Raw genomic sequence first — 26659 nt, 5'->3', positions numbered from 1 at the left:
CAACAGTGCAGACACTTTCCCACAATCTCCCTTGCTTGCATTTGAAGCAAAAACCAACTGCGAGTACGAATGGGACAGAAAGTTACTGCAACTGAACTGAGCATGAGTCATGCAATTTATGCTACATTCATGCATGCGCAATTTTGCGGAGCTTACAGACGGGAAAGGTAAGTAATGGATTCGTTTTCCGCCCAGCATGATGTGTCAATGGCATGCCGGCAGCAGGAACCTCTTTGAATCGCTGCAGCTCTGTCATTACATTGCTGCGACGATTCAAAGAGCTTCCAGCAGCCAACTTGACATTGAGATTTTTTTAATAGAAGTAAATAAGTAATCTCTGGCACTTGATGGGGCCAGTTGTTTTGAAATAATTTATTTCTTTTTCAGCTATAATCACCAAGATGAATCTATTGTTTCATGCAAATTGCCATTCATGTAGGACTATATTTAAATCTGCACTTGTATTTCCGTATTTCAGTTTCTTATAGTAATACAAGCAGAGTCTTAAAAACACTATTGACTAAAATAGGGATCCATCAGGTTCCTGCCATTGTGGCTGTCATTTTACTGCAAAAATGCAGCGTGGTTTTTTTTTTTGTGTGCTAAAACCTCATGTCGTGAGAAAGCTCTCTATCTTTTATGCTCTTAACAGGACATACAGCATACAATGAAGTATTGCCGTATTGAGACCACCTAGTATTGTCATTGTATTGCCATATTTAGACCAGTGTAGAATATTTCAAGATATGTCCATGCTGAGAATGTGGTAATAATAGATAGTATTTTTGATAAATGAAATTTTTTTTGTTGCCTTCTAGTGCCTCAGGCAGTATGTACAGTTGGCAGTTCGTGAAGGATTTGGTTCTCCCATTGGTTGCCCAGATATGGTGTGCTCAAACCGTGGTCTCCTACAGGAAGCAGAGGTACTGACATTAGAACAAGTTAGTTAAATCAATGCCTCAATTTTTACTAAACCAATTTCGGGTACAAACCCACACACCGTATACACAGCAGATACGCAACAAATACGCAGCAGATTTGTTGGTACAGATTTGATGCTGTGTTCAGTTATTTAGATCTAATCTGCTGCGTTTTTGCTGCGTGTTTGCTGCGTATTTGCTGCGTATCGCAGCAGTAAATACGCTGCATATACGGTGTGTGGGTTTATACCCTTCAGGTGTTTTACTTACCGCTAATATGTACCTGGCGTCGATCTGTCATTGCTTTGATATTTTTTTTTGCCTTGAGGTAATGTTTACTTTACTTCGGCTCAGTCAGTGTGTGTTATTTCTATCCAGATCAAAATATCTATGAACTTTAAAACTACAAAGCTACTGTTGTACTTTTATAACTCTAGTCATAAACTCCTGTTCCTCCAGGCTGGTATGCTGTGTCTGCTTCTGCAGAAGTATAGATCTATAAAGAACTTTGTTCTGTTGTAATAAAAAGGATATGACATACTGATAAGATTCTCCCTCTCCCTCTGTGTGTGTATATATATATATAATATATTTATATATTTATACAGAATAATTGGGACACCTATATAGCCACATTTAGGTCATTGCATTCTTAACTAGAGATGAGCAAACCTCGAGCATGCTCGAGTTCATCCGAACACGATCATTCGGCATTTTATTAGCAGGGGCTGCTGAAGTTGGATAAAGCTCTAAGGTTGTCTGGAAAATATGGATACAGCCAATGACTATATCCATGATTTCCACATAGCCTTAGGGCTTTATCCAACTTCAGCTGCCACCGCTAATCAAATGCCGAAAGATCAGGTTCGGATGGACTCGAGCATGCTCGAGGTTTGCTCATCTCTATTCTTAACCTATTAGCCATAAATATGGAGTTAGTCTGTACCTTCTTTACAGGTACAGTATAACAGGGCTCCAGACTAAAAAATTTACCTGGGAGCCATTGGCTCCTAACCTGAAAAATTTAGGCGCCAAATAGAATATTTGGTCGCCAACATTTTAAACCATGTAAAATTAATGTTATGTTAAATGGGACTTACTGTGTGCAGAGGCCACGGCAGCCTCCTCCTCCTCCTTTAGATCCTTTCTTTTCTTAGTTTGAAAATGTTCAACATGGAAACTTGCAACTTGACAACCATATACAGTCTGACTCAGTACTTCAGCTTCACTTGGCTAGCCTTTTAATGAGGCTTACTCTTCTGAACTTGAACTTAAAGGGAACCTGTCGACCCCCGTGCCGGGGTGACAGGCTCCCAACCCCCCGTTAGAGCCCCCTATACTCACCTCATCGCGCCAGGTCCCGCTTCTGAAGATGGTCGGGTCACGGAGATCTCAGCCGCTGCAGCTCGGCGTGCGCTGAGAGATGAGTCCAACGCTCATAGAGAATGACGGGAGAGTCTAGCGCTCCGTCATTCTCTATGAGCGTTGGACTCATCTCTCAGTGTGCGCGCCGGGCTGCAGCGGCTGAGATCTCCGTGACCCGACCATCTCCAGAAGCGGGACCCGGCGCGATGAGGTGAGTATAGGGGGTTCTAACGGGGGGTTGGGAGCCTGTCACCCCGTCACCGGGGGTGACAGGTTCCCTTTAAAAGCTTGCAACAGTCTATACATACTGAGCTAGACTTATGACTGCAGCCATAGTGACCCCCCACAAGATGTGTATATAGATAGATATATCTCTCACCTAGTGACTAATGCAAGTGACCCCCTACAATACAGACACCTGAGGGGCCCTGATAATAATAATTGTGCATATATCTATCTCCCAGTGTCTGCAGCCAGTTTGCCCTACACTTATAGATGGCCCCCTCCCCCCATTATAGATGCCCCCTCCTCCCCCCCATTATAGATGCCCCCTCCTCCCCCCCATTATAGATGCCCCCTCCTCCCCCCCATTATAGATGCCCCCTCTTCTCCCCCCCTTATAGATACCCCCCCCCATTATAGATGCCCCCTCTCCCCCCCATTATAGATGCCCCCTCTCCCCCCCATTATAGATGCCCCCTCTTCTCCCCCCCCTTATAGATACCCCCTCCCATTATAGATACCCCCTCCCATTATAGATGCCCCCTCCTCCCCCCCATTATAGATGCCCCCTCTCCCCCCCATTATAGATGCCCCCTCTTCTCCCCCCCTTATAGATACCCCCTCCCCTTATAGATGACCCCCTCTACCCCCATTATAGATGCCCCCTCCCTTCCCCCATTATAGATGCCCCCTCCTCCTCCCCATTATAGATGCCCCCTCTTCTCCCCCCTTATAGATACCCCCTCCCCTTATAGATGCCCCCCTCTCCCCCCCTTGAAGATGGCCCCTCTTCTCCCCCCCTTATAGATGCCCCCCTCTCCCCCCATTATCGATGCCCCCTCTTCTCTTCCCCCATTATAGATGCCCCCCTCTCCCCCCATTATAGATGCCCCCCTCTCCCCCCATTATAGATGCCCCCTGTTCTTTCCCCCCTTATAGATGCCCCCCCTTCTCTTTCCCCCCTTATAGATGCCCCCCTCTCCCCCATTATAGATGCCCCCCTGTTTTCTTTCCCCCCTTATAGATGCCCCCCTCTCCCCCCATTATAGATGCCCCCCTCTCCCCCCATTATAGATGCCCCCCTGTTATCTTGCCCCCATTATAGATGCCCCCCTCTCCCCCATTATAGATGCCCCCCTGTTATCTTGCCCCCATTATAGATGCCCCCCTTCTCTTCCCCCATTATAGATGCCCCCCCCCCCTTTCCTCTATGCTAAGCAGTATTTAAAAAAAACAAACACACAAACTCACCTGACAACCCGCTCCCCCGGCGATCCTCTTCTTCTTCGGACGCTGTCCCCGGCTGATGCGCGGCTGCCGGAGGTGTCCCGTCCTATCCCCGGCAGCGCGGCGCATCAGTGAGCTCTCTGTACGCCGGGGCTGTGACTTCTGACACAGGAAGCGTCTCTGACGCGCGCTTCCTGTGCCGGAAGTCAGGGCCCCAGGCAGCTCACTGATGCGCCGCGCTGCCGGGGATAGGACGGGACACCCCCGGCAGCCGCGCATCAGCCGGGGACCCGGACTTAAAAGAGACAGCACGCCGGGGCCAGTCGCAAATGGCGCCCAGATTAATAAATCTGGGCGCCATTTGCAAAATATCAGTCGCATTGGCGACCATTTTGGTCGCCATCTGGAGCCCTGTATAACAGCTTCCACTCTTCTAGGAACACTTTCTGCAAGATTTTATAATGAATTTGTGGGAATTTCTGCTCATTTATGCCTAAGATCATTTGTGAGGTCAGACCAGATATAGGTATAGACCTTTATATACTGAGGTGCAGTCGACCTAGAACAGCAAAAGGCTAAACCCAAAAACTGTTTCCAGAAAGTAAGATTTCTGTTCAGTGCCAACCATTGGCCTAGACCAACACCTGAAAAATAAACCCATAGCATTATCCCTCCTCAGACAGGTTGGCTTTTGAGAATAAGCGATTCTTTCATATATGTATGTCAAGGCAGACTGATTTTATTCACCTCTGTAAAACGCATAAATTCAGAGATTAGGAAATGTCTTCCAATAATTTAGTCTGTCTTCCCACTTTTGTAAAAATAAGGGCAAAAAATCATGATAATTAATAATGGCCGTTGTTTTGCATCAAATGCCCTCATTTGCTTTTATTTTTACATTGTGGGAGCCTATCCATATAATGCAAAATCTTTTGATCTGCTGCAGGTCTGTAATCTGGGATGGCAATCCCAAACAGGCAATGTCTTGGGTGAATCAGTTATTTTTGTTAAACAAGTTTGCCAAAATGTACATATACCTTATTTTGTCTGCTGCTACGTATTACTTTTACAAGCAGATCTTGCCTACAGAATTGTACGTTTTCAGAGTAATGCTGGCCTTTTCATGTTTTTATTTTTCTTAGATTGCTTGCTTAGTATCCATTGAACAGCTGCATTTGTATCAGCGTTTAAAACTTGAACGAGGTATGTCTTTCTTTACTAAAATTGCATATGCATTTATGATGCAGTTGTTGTGTTTCTGTTTTGCAACTTTTTAACAAAAATTATTATACAATGATTGGGTTTTTACCTAAAAGAACATGCAGAAGCATTTACACAACGTTGAATAACATCTTAGGAACTTTATTAGGCTATGGGGCAAATCAACGGGAGAAATGTTTGACAATACGCCCGCCTTTAATGCATAATGATTTTATTATGTCACCGATTGAGTTATATTGATGCAACATGACATACAGTTATGTCATGGTGGTCACATGAGTACAGGAGCTGTGCCCATGCAGTGACTGACAGATAAGTTCAGAGAAGCAGCAAATCAGTGAATCGACATATTAGCAAAAGAGGGGAATTAATTCGCTCACTCCAACTCCATGCCAGATGTAAAGTTTCCCCTCCTCCCCTCAGTTGATACCCAGAAAAGAAGTAGAAAATCTCTTTCAGTGCAGTCAAAATCTTAAGACTTGGAGGGACATTTATTAAGGGCCCTATACATGGGACGATTATCCTGCAAAAAAATCGTTATCGTTCAAATTTAAACGATAAGCTTTTTGTGTGTATGCTGGCAACAATCAAATAATTTCCGTGTTGTCGATCCGCTCTTTTAAGTTTACCATAAAATCATCCTATTAGATCGATTTTTCTTTTTTTTTTTGATGATGAACGATTGCAAACGAGCTTTTGGGAACAACCCGAAATAGTTTACCATAACGCGCTGAGGCTGCAGTGACGGTAATTCAGGATACAGGATGACATGCGCGACAGGTCCCGGCTATCGGTGACAGCCAGGAACCTGCTGCAACTGTCAGTCATGCTGACAGTTAACCCTATAGATACTGTGATCAGCAGGACCACAGCATCTACAGGGCTTCAGACAGAGATGTCTTCCTCTATAAAGGGAGAACTCTGTCTGGTAACCATCGGAGCTCTGTGATGTGATCGCAGAGTCCCAGTGGTAGCCACGGAAGCCGGGAGCCTCAAGCTTCCGGTGTCCTGGTTACAGAGGCTGGCGGGGAAGGGAGGTAAGGCCGGCTTAAAGCGTAACTATAAAATATTTTGACCATTCAGTTTTAGTTAGGGCATGATAAGAATGTTTGCAATATACATTAATAACCTAAAATGAACAGTTTTTTAAATACATAAGGCTGATTGTCCCCTCAGAGCTCTGTCTGGCTCTGAGTTATTTCTGCCGTCCTGCTGGACACGCCCCTGCCTGAAGATCCGTACCTAGTGTACTGACTCTGACAGCAGCATCAGATAACAGCCCTGACACAGAGAGAAACATAAACAAAGCCTCCTCCCCTCCTCCTAGCAGCACGTTCTCCCCCCTCCCCTCACAGAGGTGACTTAGCAGAGCTGAGGGTGTTGTGTGAGGAGCAGCGCAGGGGAAGAGCTGGATGGAGGGACAAGTACTCAGTGCTTCAACCAGGGGGGACATGCCACCATGACTCCAATGTGCTGCATGAGGGAGAGTGGGTGAGTCACCGAGGGGAGGACTACAAGTCCCAGCACAACACAGCTATAGTCCTTCCATAGTACATATACACTATCAGGTGTCTGCAGTAGGTGCCCCCACCTCCATGGCTGACATTATCCTACAGTGTTAGGAGAGCAGATGACTGTATCTAATCCCACTGTGTGTGATAGCATCTGCTGGGGCTCTGTATCTAATCTTACATTGTGATACTGTATGCTGGGGCTCTATCTGATCCCACTGTGTGTGATACCATCTGCTGGGGCTCTATCTGATCCCACTGTGTGTGATACATCTGTTAAGGTGCTGGTCAGTGAATGAAGGGACCCAGCCAGGGAGATGAGAGAGGAGGCCACGCCCACTTTCTCTCAGCCAGAAGAAAAATTCATTTATTCTTCTGAGCCAAACAACTGGGGATATCTCAGCAAGCGCACAAGCTATCAACGCAGTTTAGGGTAACACATGGGCTTTTTTTTTGAGAAATTTCATTTTTTGGCTACTGAAATTATAGTTACACTTTAAACTTGTGCCCGCAGGCTCTGCCCTCTTTCCTCTTTCCCCTGCCACTGTTAAAAGCTACTAACAGCGGCTGGGGGCAGAGCTAGGGACTTATTATGCTCATTATGATCCTGTAAGCTGAAGTAAAAAAACGAACTGGGCATTGATGAATCGATGACCCATGGTCTCATGAAAGGGATAACAATGATTTTATGGTCTGCTTGTAAGATGCAGTCAATGACACATGAATCTTTTTTTTTTTTTTTTTTTTTTTTTTTTTTTTTCCCGCCTGCATACACATGAAATGATAATCGTTTAAATTCGAATAATATAATTTTTCGCATGATCGCCCCGTGTATTAGGGCCCTAAGGTTTGTGCCTAGTGCAGACCAGTGAAAAGTCGCTTTGTAGCAAGAAGGTAAAAATGAAAGTCAAATCGTTTTGACCATCTCTGACTTCTATTATTACCTCCTTGTTGCACTTTGATGGCCTTTATGGCATTTATAAAATATTGTATGTTAAGACCAAAACACTTTGTAAAACTAGTAATTTGTTCTGAAGCCCCAAAATTGTATCTATAGGGATTCCCATAGAAAACCTCACCTTTTCTAGAGAGAAGGACGGCCATCCACTTAATTTCAACAGTGTTTTCAATCCACTCCTTGTTTTGGTTGCAAAAATACCGTGTGGGAACATAGCCTAAGGGTGGATTGACACGCACCACATTCGCTGCAAATATTCACATTTCAAGTTTCTTGCAGTGAGAATCTTGTGCTATAGACTTGTAAAACCTAACTACTTAACTCCTAACCAGGGCTGTGGAGTCTGTAAGCCGCAGCTCCAACTCAAACTCCGACTCCTGAATTTTATCAGGACTGACTCCGACTCTGACCCCTGCTCCTTCATAAATGGCCAGTCATATACCAGGGGAGTTATTTATTACACTGGCTCAGCAGCTTCTCCCTAATGTCCTACATGATCCTGGGGCGACTTCTGAATGAATAAAGGAATATTGTATATAAAGCAGATTCTCCTGTGTGTGCAGTGGATGCAGCCAGTCTCCAGCCTCCATGTTCTGAACTACTCACAACTAGACTAGATGGGGCAGGTGGTCTTTTCCTGCTGACAGTCTATGTTTCTAACTAAATATTCACCATACTTTAAAGAAACACTGCTAACAATGCCAGATACCTGTAATATAGATGTCAGCCATAGTGATATAGAGGGGGTCACACACAATGATATAAAGAGGGGTCACACATAGTGATATAGAGGTCACACAATGATATAGAAGGTCACTGTGGGGGCTTGCAATAGCACACACAAACACACAGCCTGCTGCAGCCATAGAACACACACACACAGCCTGCTGCAGCCATAGCACACACACACACACACAGCTTGCTGCAGCCTTAGCGCACACACAGCCTACTGCAGCCATAGCAAACACGCACACACACGCACGCACGCACAGAGCTGCAGCCTTAGAACACTGAAGAAAAACACACAATCTTCTTCCAGAGAGAAAACACCACACTGAGGACAGAGGTTACAGCTACACTACTTATGTCTTCTCCTCCTCCTCTATATTACACAGGATATCTTCATATTACACTGCTGCTCATATACAGGCATCCAGAAAGAGAACAGCACAGATCTCCCCCCACACAATGGACTCTTCCAGCTCAGAAACAAACTGCCAAATAGTGACCGACAACTTTTCCATGACCACCCTTATGTAATAGGGCCAGTGTCCTATTAGAATGTTGCTCATAATATACATTCATGAGCAAAACTTGTAAAATTCATATCAAAATTCAATTCTACATTTTTTTAAAGTCTGAGTCGGTACATTTTTTTCCGACTCCAGCCAAAAGTAGCTCCGACTCCACAACTCCGACTCCACGGCCCTGCTCTCAACACCATGTTTACCTGTCCGCGTTCCCCTGGTGCACTCCCACGTGCTTTTCAGGGTTCCTGTACACTAAATCCACCCTTAATAAAGTTTTTAGGTTAAATATATGTGTAAGAATTGTTGATGATTTTTCTAATTTTCCCTTTTACTCCCTTTAAAATGAACCTGAAATCTTGCAGTTTTCATTCTTACCATAAGGTCTAAAACTAAGTTCTGTCTGTGGTGATAAAAGGAGCCTGCTGTAAAGTGAACTTTGCAGAATAACAGTGACTGGTGACACCAGTAGATAGATACTCTCAGTATAAGACTGTAGCAGCTCCCTGTGGAGTGACCTCTTCAAACGTCACACAGTATGCTTAGTAATGTTCACATACATCAGGGGTGGGGAACCTCCGGCCCGCGGGCCGCATCCGGCCCCTGACACCTCCAGATGTGGCCCGCGGCTCCCCTGTGACATGCGCCGCTCTGGAGGAGAAGGAGCCGACACACACGGCATCCTCCTGTGTCTGTGACAGCTGCCAGGAGGATGCTGTGAGTGCCGGCTCCTTCCCCTCAGAGCGGTGCACATCTTCTGACTCCTGCCCTCCTGTGACGTGCGCCGCGCTGGTGAGGCAGGAGCTGGCACAGACACAGGAAGATGTGTTGTATGCCGGCTCCTGCCTCACCAGTGCGGCGCACGTCTTCTGACTCCTGCGGGCCGCGCGCGATGACGTCATTTCATCGCGCGCCGCCTGCAGGAGAAGACCGGCACAGAAGAGAGGAGGGAGAAGAGGACCTGGACAGCGTGGGAGCGGAGGAAAGGTGAGTGGGATGTTTATTTTTTTCATTTGGGGCAGACACTGGGGGTTAACTAGGCCACCAGGGACATGACTGGGGGGTTAACTAGGCTACCAGGGACATAACTGGGGGGGTTAACTAGGCCACCAGGGACATGACTGAGGAGTTAACTAGGCCACCAGGGACATGACTGAGGAGTTAACTAGGCCACCAGGAACATGACTGAGGAGTTAACTAGGCCACCAGGGACATGACTGGGGGGGGGGTTAACTAGGCCACCAGGGACATGACTGAGGGGTTAACTAGGCTACCAGGGACATGACTGAGGGGTTAACTAGGCTACCAGGGACATGACTGAGGGGTTAACTAGGCCACCAGGGACATGACTGAGGAGTTAACTAGGCTACCAGGGACATGACTGAGGAGTTAACTAGGCCACCAGGGACATGACTGAGGGGTTAACTAGGCCACCAGGGACATGACTGAGGAGTTAACTAGGCTACCAGGGACATGACTGAGGAGTTAACTAGGCCACCAGGGACATGACTGGGGGGGGGGTTAACTAGGCTACCAGGGACATGACTGGGGGGTTAACTAGGCCACCAGGGACATGACTGAGGGGTTAACTAGGCCACCAGGGACATGACTGAGGGGTTAACTAGGCCACCAGGGACATGACTGATTGGTTAACTAGGCCACCAGGGACATGACTGGGGGGGTTAACTAGGCTACCAGGGACATGACTGGGGGGGTTAACTAGGCTACCAGGGACATGGCTGGGGGGTTAACTAGGCTACCAGGGGCATCACTAAGGATTCAAAGGGGCATCACAAGGGGTTAACTACAATAGCAGGGGCATTAGGGGAACAATACTTTGCCTTGTTCGGGTGCTGCAAACCCCCGCTACTAACTGCCGCGCACGGTATAACATTGAGTGCGGCCCTCGAATGATTTTATTAAGGCCCGACCGGCCCTCGACATGGAAAAGGTTCCCCACCCCTGACATACATCTTAAGGGGATAGGTCCTGTCTATTTTCATCTATGTCCATGGGGCTTCCTGTAAAGCATATCGCTAAATGCTGTCAAAAATATGTGATCAGTAAAACAAAATGTGGGTGACTATAAAGACACCGCATGTGAATATGTCCTAATACATTTTTTGATGGTGGTTACATTTTTTTTGTGAGAATTTGGAAACAAAGCCGTTCTGATCCAATATGCATAGAAAGTTTGTTTACATAAGTCATCATTCATTGACTAAATTGGGAATAATCTGTATTTACCAATGAACATCTGTCACAAAAACCTTATGGTTTTTATTACTGTTTTTTATTACTGTTTAATACTGTTATAGTAGGCTGTTTCTTTATAACAAATGGTGACTAAAAGTTAGCACCATAGTGCAAGTGTTATTTCATCCAAAAGGCATCTGTAATGACAGATGGAAAATCTTCCAGAGCAGTAGTTGTAAGGGTACGTTCACACTTACCGGATCCGCAGCTTATTTTCTGCTGCAGATCCGCAGCAGATTTCATTGAAATAACTGAACAGCGCATCAAATCTGCACCATCAAATCTGCTGCGGATCCTGTAGGTGTGAACGCACCCTAAAGAAATATCCTTTCTTTCCTTTGTTCTCTTTCCTTCTTGCTTAAAGGAACATTTCTATTATAGCTGTTACTTGCTGTTATGTGCTTATTAATAGAGTAGGGTCACCCTAGAAAAAATCTCAGCACACTATAAAAATTAGCAAACGGTTAAAACCAGAAATAAAAATGCAGCTGATACCAAATTTTGCTGCGGATATGCGGCAAATCTGGAAATGGCACCTATCAGATGCTATCATACATCAGACCCTTAAAATGTTATGGCCTATAAAAACAAACATTGATCTGATCTGATCTGATCTGAGCTGATAAAGGCCCTAGAAATTTTTTAAAGAAGCGCTGATCTAGCTGTGGCCAGTGATTGGCTGAGTGGCCTGTCAGCTCAGAGACCAGCTGTGAAGCTGCAGTCGCAGAGCCGAGACGCATGCAGAGCGCAGGAGAAGACCAGGAGCGTAATGTATTAACTGTTTGTTCAATCGTCAGCCGACGGACGCACATCACTATTACATGTAGTGATGCACGCTGACACCCTATGATTTTAGGTCAGGGCTCAAAGAAATATGTAATAGGGCCCTTACTTAAATGTTGCTGGTGTTTTACTTACCCCGTCCCGCTCCCCTGGACTCCTTGACTGTATTGTTTTGTCACTTGTATATGTTGGGGATTTTTTTGTGTGTTTTTTTATCATATTTTTACTTTAAATAAATAAATAATTAATTAAAAATAAATAAATGAAAAAACAACAGTGTCGCGGCTCACAGAAGTTCGATCAGCAGCTATTACATGTCTCTAAACTGCTTTGGTAGCAGAATTGTTCTCCATTTTTACGATGTTGCACAGGCTAGGAAGAATGCACTGTAAATAGAAGTTAGAGATTATTGTAAGGATTATTCTATAATGAACATACATGTCTTTCACCGTAAGCATGCTATTATCTAGAGTGTGTTATGTCTATGTGAATGACATTTACATGGTCTATGGTAAAAGTTTATTTTCTGGCTATTCTTTTTCAGAAGTTCATATTGATCCTTGCCGAACGTGGTGCCCTACTGCAGACTGCCAAACAGTATGCCAAGTAGAGTTGAGTGATTCTGGTGTGCCTGTGTCAGTGGACTGCAATGTTTGCCATATAAAATTTTGTTCTGCATGCAAAAGGAACTGGCACCCTGAACATGTGTGTCAAGAAAAGCAGCCAGTAGCTGTGCAACCTGAAAAAGGGTAACTTGATTTCAATCAGGTTTAATATAATGATAAAGTAATTAGAAATTTTTTTGTTCTATGCCTTGATAAACATGACACCATGTTTGGGCTATGCTTGCATCTAAAAATACCCTATGCTTGTGGTATGCACACAGAAGAAACTGGCTGACTGTTTATACTACTGGATACTTTGATGTCAATGTACCACGTATAGTCTAGAAATGATTGGGTTGGGTACATTTGTTAGCGTATACTGTTTTATGCAGGAGTCAAAAATACATGTGGCCCACATAAGTCCCACACACACAAAAAAAATGGTTGTGTTAGCAAATGTACCGAAAGTAGTCACTTCAAGACTATAGTTGGTACATTTAAATCAATGTATCATCAGCAGAAGGACACTGTAGTTGACATGATCATACTGTTTGGCTGTTTTTTTGAAGTGTACCAGAAGCACAGACTAGTTTTTACATGTCAATGTAGCCTTACAGCTGTAAAAAGAACTAACTAGCACACTACTAGAATCGTGCGGATAAGCTTCGATAGATTCCGTGCACGCTCCCGCTTAAAAATTTGGCCGTCCCATCATTTTATGTTCTGGGGGATTCCACTGCTCGTGAATAGAACTAACGTGTCGATTCTTTTTTTTGGGGCGGAGGGCGGAATGTGCCTGAATAGAATAAATCCTATGGGACGGGCAGATCTTCAAGCAGGAGCGGGCGGGGGCAATCCGCCAGAGCTAATCTGCACGATTTTGGTAGTGTGCAAGGGTCCTACGAGTGGTTTGTCTAAACACTTATGTCTCTTATTAGCCTACTACCAAACCCCCACACATCTTCTATTAAGTCATGTTGCTTTCCTCTGGTTTATTGCAGCTTCTGTGGTAGCCTAAGATATTGTCAGGATTGTCTAAACATATTGTAGCGTGTGGAATTGTCCGATCTGTTAAAATATAACATTATTGTTCCTGCACTTTGAACGGCAAAAATGGGGGGAAAAACACCAGGATTGCTGATTTTTTTTTTTTTTTTTTTTTTTTTTTTTTTTTTTTTAATATATATTTTTTTTATATATTATAAAAAGCCATCAAATTTTTTCTTTTACGCCACTATGATACTAATAAAAACTAGAGATCATGGTGCAAAAAATGACGCCCCAACCAGCCCTGTGGGTAGAAAAGCACTTCTACACTTCACTGTGCTGTATGCCTTTTCCATAATCAGTGAGCACACATACAGGTGGTTTCGGAGCACTCGGTGTGTGTGAGTGTTCGGAAAGATTGTCATTTATTTTATGCAATTTAATTTGTAGTGGGTGCAGTTCCAAAGCAGAGTTAAGCGTCTAATATACCAAAACTCTGGGCACTAAGCCTGGGGGTGAAATTCCTCTGTAAGTTACCACATCCCTAAAATATATCTTTTTTTCACATATCTTTTAAATTAAATAATATTGAGAACAAGGTGTTCTCAACATTTTTCCATTTAGAGAAATGTGAATAAAAGTTATATTTTGGGTCCTAGTGCCTACAGGGTTTGGTACAGTTCCCACCATAGTGTTAAAGAGTCTAGGATAGTCACGGTTTCCCACTGTAAATGGCTCCAGTCACTAGAGGTTTCCACTGTAGATGACTCCAGCCAGCCTGGGTTCCCCATTGGAGACAGCCCCAGACAGCCAGGTGTACACACTGTAGTTGGCTCCAGCCAGTCAGAGTTGTGGGCCTCTGACCAGTCCCTACAGACATATATGACTGAAAATCACATACAGTATCAGACATAAATATGTATGTGTGTAAAAATTGGAGAACACAGATATATTTGCTGATTTGAAGCTTTCTATCATATTGGGACCTATAATAATGAAACAATTTCTTTTAAAATACAGCAGCTGGAGTGATCATTTGGTCACCTCTGTTCCTCTCCTTGAACACCACCATGGTGCTTTGTAACTCTTATGCTGCGTTTACACGAAACGATAATTGGCCCGATCGTACGATTAACTATGTCGGAGTAACATTTTTTTTTTTCATAACAATCAGCATTTAAACGGTACGACATATCGTACAGAAAATTCGTTTTGCGATCGCTTAAGCCTATCTCACACATTGGTTAAACCGGCGATCGACTGTTTACACGGAACGATCTGTGAATTTTTTGCGAACGTCGAACAACCATTTGTGAACATGTTGTAAGATCAAAATAAACGATTTCTCGTTCGTCGTTTGATTGTTCGCTGCGTTTACACGTACAATTATCGTTCAAATTCGATCGTTATCGCGCAAATTTGCACGATAATCGTTACGTGTAAACGCAGCATTAGGGTCCTATTACACGGAGCAATTTCTAACGATTAACGACTAGTGATAAACGATTGCAAACGAGATTGTTTATCGTTAACCTGAAATTGTTCACCATATTACACAGAACGATGGTCGTTATTACGATTGTTATAGCGATCGTTTATTCCTTCTGATCTCAGGAAAACATCGGCAGAGCTGTGCGGGCTGTGGCTGCAGGAGAGGATAATAGCAGGGGGATGCTCAGTGTCCCTCCAGAGCCCTGTGTCCCTCAGTGTCCCCCTGTCATCATCCTCTCCAGCAGCCACAGCCCGCACAGCTCTGGGAGTCGGGTCGTGACATCACCACGTTATCCAGGAAGTGAAGCCTTGATGCAGTAGTAAGTGCTGGGAAAAAAGCAATTCATGTGTATATTGCAGTGTATATTGGTAATTTGTATAACTTTTGCGGGGCAATACAATACTTAAAAAAAATTTTTTTGCCGGACTTCTCCTTTAATCTTTGTGAATTAATGATCAAATTCACCTCAGAATAACCCTCCCAGCATTACAAAAAAGCTTCAATGTTGCAGATAAAGCCTGCTAGGTATTTGTTTAAATGAGCTGTATCGGAAGGGAGGGGGAGGAGAGGGGGAGATAGCGAGAAAAGCTCACACACATTTTGTGTTTTCAGCAAAAAGCAGCAGCTCAGAACCAGGAGAAGGAGACTGAATAGATAATAAGTATGGAAGGAATTGTTAGTCTCACCATGGGCAGCAACATATCAAAAGTTATGTTTCATAGCAATAACCCTTTAATAGGCTAAATGTAGTCTACACAGAGCATGGAGAGTGACTGAATAGTCACCAGTAGACTTTGTTTAGTCTATTAAAGTAAAAAGGCATGTGTTATATGTTGGAATACCTTTTGGGGGTATCCTGTGGTATACTGAGGACATGTCCAAAAAGTTTGATGTTCACATAATGTTACTATTATTATTTATTCTAAAATTAGAGAAGCCTAACAGCACTGACCTTCCAGGGTTTCTAAATCCTCACAACTTCTACTGTCTCCAGCTGCAGCCTGACTACTTTACTGCGTTCTGTAGTCGGCAGACCATATACAGCTTATAGACTGCCAGAAAAGGATCCCTGTAGTATGAAACAAACTCCACTTGCTTTATATAATTTACTGAAAATATTCTTGATGTCTTTTTTCCAGTTACATAAATCTATGGTTTGCTAAGATTAGCCAAATAGTGAACAGAAGAATTCTTGGAACGTTCTAAAGCACCATTATTATTTTAGTACAAAGTGTTTAGTAGAAACAAACCAGTAATTAACACATACACACACAACCAGTCTTTCTGGTTTAGGAGGATGGAATCACATTTATCAAAGCCATTCCTGTATATTTTCTAATTCTTAAATCAATCTTAAATCATGACCTTTAAATTTGATAAAATATGTTATATGCCCCCATGTAGAATAGAGCATATTATAAATAGTTGAATGTTGTCTATACTCTGTTATTTTGTTACCTTGATTTTATGCAGTCTTTAAATCATGAAAGGACTTTGTATTCAATTCATATTTATTCATTTGTTTTAAAATCCCCCCTAATGACACGGCCTGGTCAGTCTAACACACAGCAGAGACTGGATGCCTGGCCACTGCTTGCGACAGCCGGGTAACCATAACAGACAGTGTGGGAGCAGAGGGAGGCAAGTCTCTGATACATGGAGAATCTGTTCATATTCATGGAAAGGAGACATGTGCACAGCCCTGCTGATCTGACCATCCATAGATGCAACAATAGCAAGATCAACATAAGGAAGTCCAGCACCAAAATTGTTTCTTCTTTGCTTAGTGAAGAGTAATTGTGACGTTATGAGTTGCCATTGTGAAATCATTGATTTAGCTTGTTTCAATTTACTTTTTTTCCCCAGGGTCCTTGTTGGTGCAGATGTAGATGCTTGTATCAAGCAGTGTCCTGTTTGTCATATTTTTATTGAGAGGAATGAAGGCTGTGCCCAGATGATGTGCAAAAACTGCAAACACACATTCTGTTGGTACTGCTTACAAAACCTTGATGTAAGTATTTATCTACTTTCACTACTATGCTACTTTGTTATCAATTTTTAATGTTGATAAGCTACAATATTATGTGCTACCTTCAAATGGAGGAGCATATTTTTGTGGCAGAACCTTAGTTAATGTTATGTAAGAATATGTTGAGGTTTTTTTCGTCTCTCCTTAACCCTTTAAGGACCGTGCTAACTTTCGTTTTTGCGTTTTCGTTTTTTTCCTCCATGTGCTTAAAAGGCCATAGCACTTGCATTTTACACCTACAGACCCACATGAGCCCTTATTTTTTCCATCACTAATTGTACTTCGCAATGACAGGCTGAATTTTTCCATAAAATATGCTGCAAAACCAGAAAAAAATTATATGCGCAGTGAAATTGAAAAAAAAAACGCAATTATTTTTCTTTGGGGGGGCTTCATTTTTACGCCGTGTGTCCTATGGAAAAACTTAGTTGTTATATATGTTCCTCAAGTCATTACGATTAAAACAATATATAACATGTATAACTTTCCTTGTATCTGGCTTGTAAAAAAATTAAAACCATTGTTAACAAATATACGTTCCTTAAAATCGCTCTATTCCCAGGCTTATAGCGCTTTTATCCTTTGGCCTATGGGGCTGAGTGAGGTGTAATTTTTTGCGCCATGATGTTTACTTTCTATCGGTACCTTGATTGCGCATATGCGACTTTTTGATCGCTTTTTATTACAATTTTTCTGGATTTGATGCGACCGAAAATGCGCAATTTTGCACTTTGGGATTTTTTTGCGCTTACGCCATTTATCGTGCGAGATCAGTAATGTGATTAATAGTTCGGGCGATTACGCACGCGGCGATACCAAACATGTTTGTTTGTTTGTTTGTTTGTTTATTTATTTTTATTTGTAAAATGGGAAAAGGGGGGTGATTCAGACTTTTATTAGGGGGGGGATTTTTTATTAATAAAAACACTTTTTTTTACTTTCACTTACAGTAATATGAAGCCCCCTGGGGGACTTCTATATACACAGAACTGATCTCCCATTGAGATCAATCCTGTGTATATAATAGAGCAATGATCCATCAGATCATGGCTCTATTATAATGGTCTGCTGCAGACCATCTAAATAGATTGCCGAGCCGGGAACAGCGTCTGAGTGACGCTGAGCCCCGGCCGGCTCAGTACAATGGATCTCCCCGCCGCGATCGCATCGCGGGGGGGAGATCCCCCACTACACACCAGGGAGAGGGGCCACATTCACTGTTCAAATGCAGCTGTCAGCTTTGACAGCGGCATTTGAATGGTTAATTAGCCGGCCGCGGCGGCTAATACACGCGGTCCCTGGCTGCACTTAGCAACCGGGGACCCCGCGCTGCAGAGAGGGCTCACGCCGGGAGCCCTCTCTGTTTACTCTTAACGGCCGCATGAGGGGTATACCCGTCATGCGTCGTTAAGAGGTTGAAGGAGAAGTCCGGCGAAAATTTTTAGTAAAGTATCGTATTTCCCCCCAAAAGTTATACAAATCACCAATATACACTTATAACGGGAAATGCTTATAAAGTGTTTTTTTCCCTGCACTTACTACTGCATCAAGGCTTTACTTTCTGGATAAAATGGTGATGTGACAACCCGACTCCCAGAGCTGCGCAGGCTGTGGCTGCTGGAGAGGATGATGGCAGAGGGATGCTCAGTGTCCCTCCAGTGCCCTGTGTCCCTCAGTGTCCCCCTGCCATCATCCTCTCCAGCAGCCACAGCCCACACAGCTCTGGGAGTCGGGTCGTGACATCATCATTTTATCCAGGAAGTGAAGCCTTGATGCAGTAGTAGGTGCAGGGAAAAAAGCACTTTTATGTGCATTTACCATAGTAAGTGTATATTGGTAATTTGTATATCGTTTGGAGGGTAATACAACAATTTAATAAAATTTTCGCTGGACTTCTCCTTAAGACTAGACAATGTAAAGATGTGCCAGATATTCAAGCAGCACGAGTCAATTTAAAAAATCTGGCACATTCTCACACTGTGTACTTTTCCACTTTTTGAGAATTAGACAGTTCTTGATTATCCCCACTATATGTGGACCTGTAACAACATACTGTACTTTGTCGACTTGAACTATAGGTGTATATTTTTAGTCAGTCATCATGGAGAGGACAAAGCCAAGAGTTTATTATAAATTGTAGGTCTGTACTTAAATATGATATCGGCACAAATTTACTATCTAGACAGTTTATTGTTGGTTTTTGCAGTACAGTTTTGGTGCCCGTTTCCGTACACCAGAATTTTAGTTAATTACAATACTTCACAAGAAGGAACCTCAACAACCTCACAAATTGCAATTTTAACCTGATAAAGTGGGTGTGTTCACTGTTTTTTTTTCCTTAAAAGTTAATCTGCCAGCTGCAATTCATGATCCAAACTGCTGACACTGTTAAAGGGGTATTCCAGCCAAAATAATTTTTACATTAATCACTAGCCCACCCATAGCTTTCCATCTTTTGTAAAATGAAGTAATTGTGAGTTATGTGCTTTTTTTTTTTATTGCATTTTACATGGAGTCGCCCCCTCTGGATGCAGAAAAACAGCTAAACAGAGTCCTCTCATTCTCACTCCCTGCTCCTGGTACCATCTTCCAAGACGTTGATGGCTGAGGTGCAGGAGATGTGGGTAAAGTTGACTCTGAGTTCTTCGGGGATTATGCCCCTGTCCAGGGTAGAGGTGACCCCCTTCCGACCCCTGTGGTCTGTCACTTGTAGTCCTGCTGAAAGCAGATTCCAGTGTCACCCGCCCCAAATGCCCCTGACATCTGCTGGCTGTGCCGAACACCTCAACACAGTCTTTTAGCAATGCAGGGCAGAAGTACTAGCGACAAAGCCAAGGTAGTTATTAGACCCAGGTCTCCTTTAAATGGCTGCCTTAAGGGGTGAGACAAAATCAGCTTGTGACATCACCTTTACTGAAGGGTACGGAAAATGGACAGTGACATTACAGAAAATAAAGGAATCACAGTCTTGTGACCCAGCATTAAAACACAAAAACTGTAAGAGGTAAATAAATGAAAGTACAGTAATACCTCTGTTCTCGAACTGGTTGGTTCAGGAAGGCAGTCTGAGAACTGAGCAGTGTTTTCCCATAATAATACTGCTAATGTGTTTAAAGCGACTCTGTACCCACAATCTGCCCCCCTCAAACCGCTTGTACCTTCGAAAAAGCTGCTTTTAATCCAAAATCTGTCCTGGGGTACGTTTGGCAGGGTATGCAGTTATTGTCCTAAAAAAAAAAACAATAAAAAACAAACGTTTAAACTTGCAGCCCGTGCCAAACGGGAGTATCTGTGCCCTAACTTTGCACCACCCCTCCGTCCCTCCTCCCCACCCTCTTCATCATTAGGTATGCTCCAGGCAGATTGTCTCCTATCCGTCAGCTGTGCGAATACAGAACATGGGCTGGATCGTTAACCACCTGTGCAATGTTCAGCATGGAGAAAATGTTCCAGTGGCATTCCTAATGATGAACAGGGTGGGGAGGAGGGACAGAGGGGTGGTGCAAAGTTAGGGCACAGATACTCCAGTTTCGCATGGGCTGCAAGTTTAAAAGTTGTTTTTAGGACAATAACTGCATCACCTGCCGAACGGACCCCAGGACAGATCTTGGATTAAAAGCAGCTATCCAAAGGTACAAGTGGTTTGGGAGGGTCAGATTGTGGGTACAGAGTCGCTTTAATTGGTTCCAGAACCCACGGATATTTACTACAATACTCATTTATTGCATTGAAAAGAGCCCAGTTCAATCACTGCAGTACATGACAGAACAGCACTATACTGTACAGTACGTTACTGTACAGTACAGAAATGTTCAACAAAACCAGCATAGTACAGTAATGCACAAACTCTTCACTCATCCTTTACAGTATAGTGTCCCCCCATCCTAGCACTGTAAAGGATGAAAGATGGTGGTGCACTGACTATACTACTACTGTACTGTATATGCACTTTAGTTCAAGTTCGTAAGCGTTCGAACACTGTGGGTGTTGTAAATTTTATATACAGTAATACCTCAAAGTCAATGCAATGCTAGTTTATTGAAAAGTCCTGAAAACCCCTTTAACTTTCTGTGTTTATCTTCTGAGACACATATATTTGTTTTTACAGAATGATATTTTTCTACGGCACTATGACAAAGGCCCTTGCAGAAATAAACTTGGACATTCAAGAGCATCAGTTATGTGGAACAGAACACAGGTATTTTAAGGGAAAATAGTGTCAGGTAGCTCTGTAATTTCTGCATACTTTTAAATACTTCCACAATCAAAATGACAAGATGCTTTCCTTTACCCCAAAATAAATACATTTATTAACCCTTTCACATCAGCCATATGGCAATATACGTTCCTTCTGCTGATGCCCCTGTGCAGTAGGAATGTGTATATAATCTATATATTCCTCCCGTGAAGGGGTTTTGATGTGTGTGGGGCTGCATCAGCGGATTTCACGCTGCAAGTTTTTCATAATGAAATCCGCTGCAATAATGACTACTATGTAACTTAATGGCAATGTATTTCTGCAGCAGCGTATTATGTGCGTTTATTTGTACCATGTGGATTTTGTCTGGGAAATCCGCTGCAAGGGTGGGTTCATACTGAGGAATTCTGACGCCATAGACACCATTCTATGCGCCGGCGTATTCCGCTATCCGCCGAAAGAAGTGACATGTCACTACTTTCGGCGAATAGCGGAATACGCCGGCCCATAGAAAGGTGTCTATGGAGCCGGCGGAAAGGCGCGCAGATAGACTGCAGAATTCTGCGGACATTTTCCGCAAAAGTTCCGTAGTGTGAACCCACCCTCACTTCTTTCGTCAGATAGCGGAATACGCCGGCCCATAGAATGGTGTCTATGGAGCCGGTGGAAAGGCGTGGCCGTGCCCGCAGACAGACAGCGGAATTCCACGGACATTATCTGCAAGAATTCCTCAGTATGAACCCACCCCAAAACAGTACGTGTGAAGGCACCAAAAGGCTATTTTCACACAAACTGTTAAAATTAAGTGGATGGCTGCCATTGGCTGACAGCCAATATTTTATAGTAATGACAATTATTTGTCATTAAATGGCGGTCATCCACTCAATTTCAAGTGTGTGAACATAGCCTTTCTGTGTGTTTTCAATCCACTGCTGGTTTTGATTGCAAAATACTGATAAAAAAATCCTGTATTTTGACATGGCCTAAAGCTGCAATTCTTAAAGGGGTTGTCCGGAGATAAAAAATTATTCACAGAATAACACACATTACAAAGTTATACAACTTTGTAATGTATGTTATGTCTGTGAATGGCGACGTCACTGCTGACGATCGGAGACCGTGGTCGGTACGTGACAGGTAATGTATAGCGCACCACACTTCCGGGTACACGGGTTGGGGTGGTGGGACACGGGGAACGGGGCCATTCACAGACATAACATACATTACAAAGTTGTATAACTTTGTAATGTGTTTTATTCTGTGAATAATTTTTTATCGCCGGACAACCCCTTTAAAACAAAAAACAACTTATCATATTTCATTTCTTTTCTTTTTTTTTTTTTTTTTTTTTTTTTTTAGGTTGTGGGTATCCTTGTTGGCCTAGGTATCATTGCAATTGTGACATCCCCCTTATTGCTTTTAGCATCACCGTGTATAATCTGCTGTGTCTGCAAGTCTTGTAAAGGAAAGAAGAAAAAGCAAAGTCCACCACCAACTACATAATTCAGACAGAACTGTTACCTCAAAAGAGTTTAAACATCAGTCACTAGGCATTTACCATTCATGAACTTGTTATATGGATGAGCAGCCCTATATAGGCTCAATAACTATAAGAGACAACCTGTTATTTTTTTTAAGCATTCTATTTTGGCAATATACTGTTACTTTTGAAAATGTTTTATATAATATACAGTGTATTGACATTTTATTCTATATTTCTCATTCTCTACTTTGTCTAAACCTATTTATATTTCAGAGACTGTTATGAAATCTAGATAAAAGGGAATCTGTCAGGATCGGAGCTACATGTCTGCAGCTCTAATCATGAACTAGAGCTGACAGATTCTCTGCAAGTACAGCACTGTCAAATGGATTTTTGTTTCTATCAGTGCTAAGTTATTTTTACCAAACTTATTTTAGTTTTAAAATATGATTCATTATTTTTCCTTTGTTGGGAAAAAAAATCTTATTTGCAAAATGTGCAATGGGTTCAGAGCTTTTTCATTGTATAATATACCTGAGCAATTTAACCGAAGGAAAAAAAAATACATGCTGTTTTTAAGAAAACAATCCATTTGTGCTAATGTCATGTATATTAGAGAAATTATCACAGTTTTAACACAATAAAGCAGCACTGGTGGAGAAATGCTATAGGCTTGCGTTTTAATGTATTGCAAATGTTCCTTATATCAGGAATTTGTTGCTTTGATCTAATCTTGTCCAAATCTGAAAAATGTATTTGGGTAGGATAAAGTTTTGGCTGTGAGCTAAATCCTTTCTATTTGACTTTAGATTAGAAGTGACTTGAAACCCCGACTACAAACTCCATTTTAAAGAGGAGGTAGATGTAAGAGACCTAATACATAATGTAATCTACTAGAAATATATCAGAAAATGTTTTTCCCTCCTACATTTCTATTATACTATCTATTTTATAAAGTAATCCTAAAATGTTGAAGTTTTCATTCTGGATGCTAAGCCTAATAAGCGGACAGTTCATGTTTTATAAAGAACACTTACCAGCAGATTCCCCATCACTGGCAGGGTTCCAGTAAAAGGTGACACCAGTGTATTGATAAAACACTGTTCACAGCTCACCCACCCCCATGTCAAATGACCTCTGTACAAGACACAGAGCATGCCTAGAAAACTATTGCAAACATATTATTAGGGTCTGCTTCAGACCGTTGCGCCTATGTTCATGGGTTGTGCTGTAAAGCATATCTGTAAATGCTGCCCCCATAGTAATGTTAAAAAAAAAAAAACGAAAATTAAAAAAAAGTAGAAAAAAAAAATGTTTCTGCATCTGTCTTTAAGTGTAAAAAAATGTAGTTGATCTATTCACTTTAAGCCCTGCACTAAACACAGGTCAGTATCTAGTCAGATTGTGTATTGTCCCACAGGATCTTGCAAACTTCATGGCATACTATGGAAAAGCAATAGCATTACTACACACGTGTGCTTGTTCAAAACTATGCCTGATACACTGTGAAAATTACTAAAGTTATATAAATGAGAAAACAAATGTACTGCATTATATTTATATATACTCGAACTATTAATCGACTAGGGTCGGTGTTAGGGGGTAAACTAGCCAATTGCTTTGGGCCTTTAATAGCTAGGGGGCGAAAACTGTGTTTCTGCATTACCCTGCATTTAGCGCAAATCAGAAAAATTACAGTTGTGCCTCTTGTCCCCCAGCAGTTTGGGCTGCACAGAGACCAGAGATAGATTTGAGTGTCATTGGCATAAAAGTGTTGCAACAACACAGATGCAAGTGGTACTTGCATCTGTATCATTGAAAAAAGATATGGTGGAGAGTGATACAAGGGAGTCTGAGAGTGTTTGAATGCCGTGGTGTTTAAAGGGGTTGTCCAGCAAAAAACTTTTTCTATCAAATTAACTGGTATCAGAAAGTTATATAGATTTGTAACTTACTACTATTAAAAAAATCTCAAGTCTTACTGTACTCCTGTATGTCATGCAGGAAATGTTGTTTTATTTTCAGTCTGACACAGTGCTCTCTGCTGACATCTCTGGCTGAGACAGGAACTGTCTAGAGCAGGAGAGGTTTTCTATGGGGATTCATAGAAAACCGAGACAGTGTTCCTATCTCGGCCAAAGGTGGCAGCAGAGAGCACTGTGTCAGACTGAAAATAAAACAACACTTCCTGCATGACATACAGTAGCTAATAAGTATGGGAAGACTTGAGATTTTTTGATAGAAAGTTATATAGATTTGTAATTTACTTCTGACGCCAGTTGATTTGAAAGAAAAAGTTTTTCGCTGGACAACCCCTTTAAGGTTCCTGTCAGGACAGGCAAGTTTCTGGGCTGGTGGGGGGGGGGGGGAATCAGGGGAAGAGAATGTGAGATTGTAGTCCTGAGATACGGAAAGGTGCCCGGAGGCATTCCTAATGATGATATGAGCAGGGAGGAGAGACGGGCGTCGCAATCTTAGGGCACACACACTCTTAAGCCATGCCAATTTGACACATGGCTGGGGGGGGGGGGGCAGACTGCACAATTTACAAAACATGTAAGCAAAGTTTTTGAGTTGCAACTCTCACCTCCCCATGGATGTCAGAATGTCAGTTCCCTTTGGCAACATAAGCTGCAGTATTAAGATTTATATTGGTCACCCTGACCCTCATGTAATGATAAAAAAATATCAATGTGTAATAATGAATATTAAAATGATTATAATGTTTTTAACAGTCACCCTGATCACAATGTACAGTGATAGGAAAGCAAGAAAGAAAAGCAAAAATTGGCAGCACCTGTATGCCGCTGTTCACACTGCAGGTTGCATGCTGCTTGCGGGTTAAGTACAGACAAAAATACAAAAAGTGGAACAGCAACCCACAGGTGCAAGATCTTACCATATATACACTCCTCCCAGTGTACACACGATAAAAACCTGCTCTGTAGATATTGAAAAATGAGGATCTTGATTATTTTGATCAGAGTGTACCATGCCACCACGTTAAAGGGAACCTGTCACCCCCCGTGCCGGGGTGACAGGTTCCCGACCCCGTTAGAGACCCCTATACTTACCTCATCGCGCCGGGTCCCGCTTCTGAAGATGGTCGGGTCCCGGAGATCTCAGCCGCTGCAGCCCGGTGCGCGCGCTGAGAGATGAGTCCAACACCCATAGAGAATGACAGGAGAGTCCAGCGCTCCGTCATTCTCTATGGGTGTTGGACTCATCTGTCAGCGCGCGCGCCGGGCTGCAGCGGCTGAGATCTCCGGGACCCGACCATCTTCAGAAGCGGGACCCGGCGGGATGAGGTAAGTATAGGGGTCTCTAACGGGGGGTCGGGAACCTGTCACCCCGGCACGGGGGGTGACAGGTTCCCTTTAAGGTGTCCTCAGAGACATGGTCCCTACTCTAGCATTTTCTCACTAGCAATGGCCTCTCCTGGGCTGAACAAGCCTACAACTGGGCAGAAAGTTGTTATTTTTTTTTTATAGCACCCTTGGAACATGGGTGGAGAGCAAGCCAAATAGAGGTAGCCACACACCCCACCGTCAACAGAAATAAAAGAAAAAATTGGCAGCACCTATTTGTCTCTGTTCTCACTGCAGGTTACACGCCGCTTGTGGCTTAAGTACAGACAAAAATACACAAAGTGCAACAGCAACCCACAGGTGCAAGGGCTTACCATATATACTCCTGCCAATGTACACATGATAAAAACTTGCTCTGTACATATTAAAAAATGAGGATCTTGGCAAACTATGTCTCTGAGGACATCTACAGAGCAGGTTTTTATCATGTGTACACTGGGAGGAGTATATATGGTAAGCAACTGCACCTGTGGGTTGCTGTTGCACTTTTTGTATTTTTGTCCGTACTTATGCACACAGTAACATTATACTGGGCAGGTATGGCTTAACCTAAGAACATTCGCTTACAGCACTTAAATAAGTTAACCCCTTAACGACACATGTCAGGTCCCTGGTTGCTATGTGCAGCCAGGGACCGCGGGTATTAGCCGCCATGGACTGCTAATTAACTATTCAAATGCAGCTGTCAAAGCTGTCCCTGGTGTCTAGTGGGAGATCTCCCCCCCCCCCCCCCCCCGCGATGCGATCGTGGAGGGGAGATCCGTTGTATTGAGACAGCTGGGGCTCA

General features: G+C 43.0%; 1 protein-coding gene across 2 annotated transcripts in view; it reads left to right on the top strand.

Annotated features, from left to right (window-relative positions):
* The window catches only part of RNF144B (ring finger protein 144B), a 54948-nt gene extending 31144 nt beyond the window's left edge, over positions 1 to 23804 (top strand). For both annotated transcript variants that reach the window (XM_069957940.1, XM_069957941.1), the window contains exons 3-8: positions 819 to 923; positions 4877 to 4937; positions 12255 to 12459; positions 16661 to 16805; positions 20932 to 21021; positions 22381 to 23804. In XM_069957940.1, the coding sequence (XP_069814041.1) occupies positions 819 to 923; positions 4877 to 4937; positions 12255 to 12459; positions 16661 to 16805; positions 20932 to 21021; positions 22381 to 22524 (750 nt within the window). In that variant the 3' untranslated portion in view covers positions 22525 to 23804. The remainder of the gene's footprint in view (positions 1 to 818; positions 924 to 4876; positions 4938 to 12254; positions 12460 to 16660; positions 16806 to 20931; positions 21022 to 22380) is intronic.
* The last annotated feature ends 2855 nt before the right edge of the window (positions 23805 to 26659 follow it).

The sequence above is a fragment of the Dendropsophus ebraccatus genome, chromosome 2, assembly GCF_027789765.1.
Source record: "Dendropsophus ebraccatus isolate aDenEbr1 chromosome 2, aDenEbr1.pat, whole genome shotgun sequence".
Lineage (NCBI taxonomy): Eukaryota > Metazoa > Chordata > Amphibia > Anura > Hylidae > Dendropsophus > Dendropsophus ebraccatus.
The sequence above is the reverse complement of the archived record's forward strand: the minus strand, read 5'-3'. Positions and strand labels throughout refer to the sequence as shown.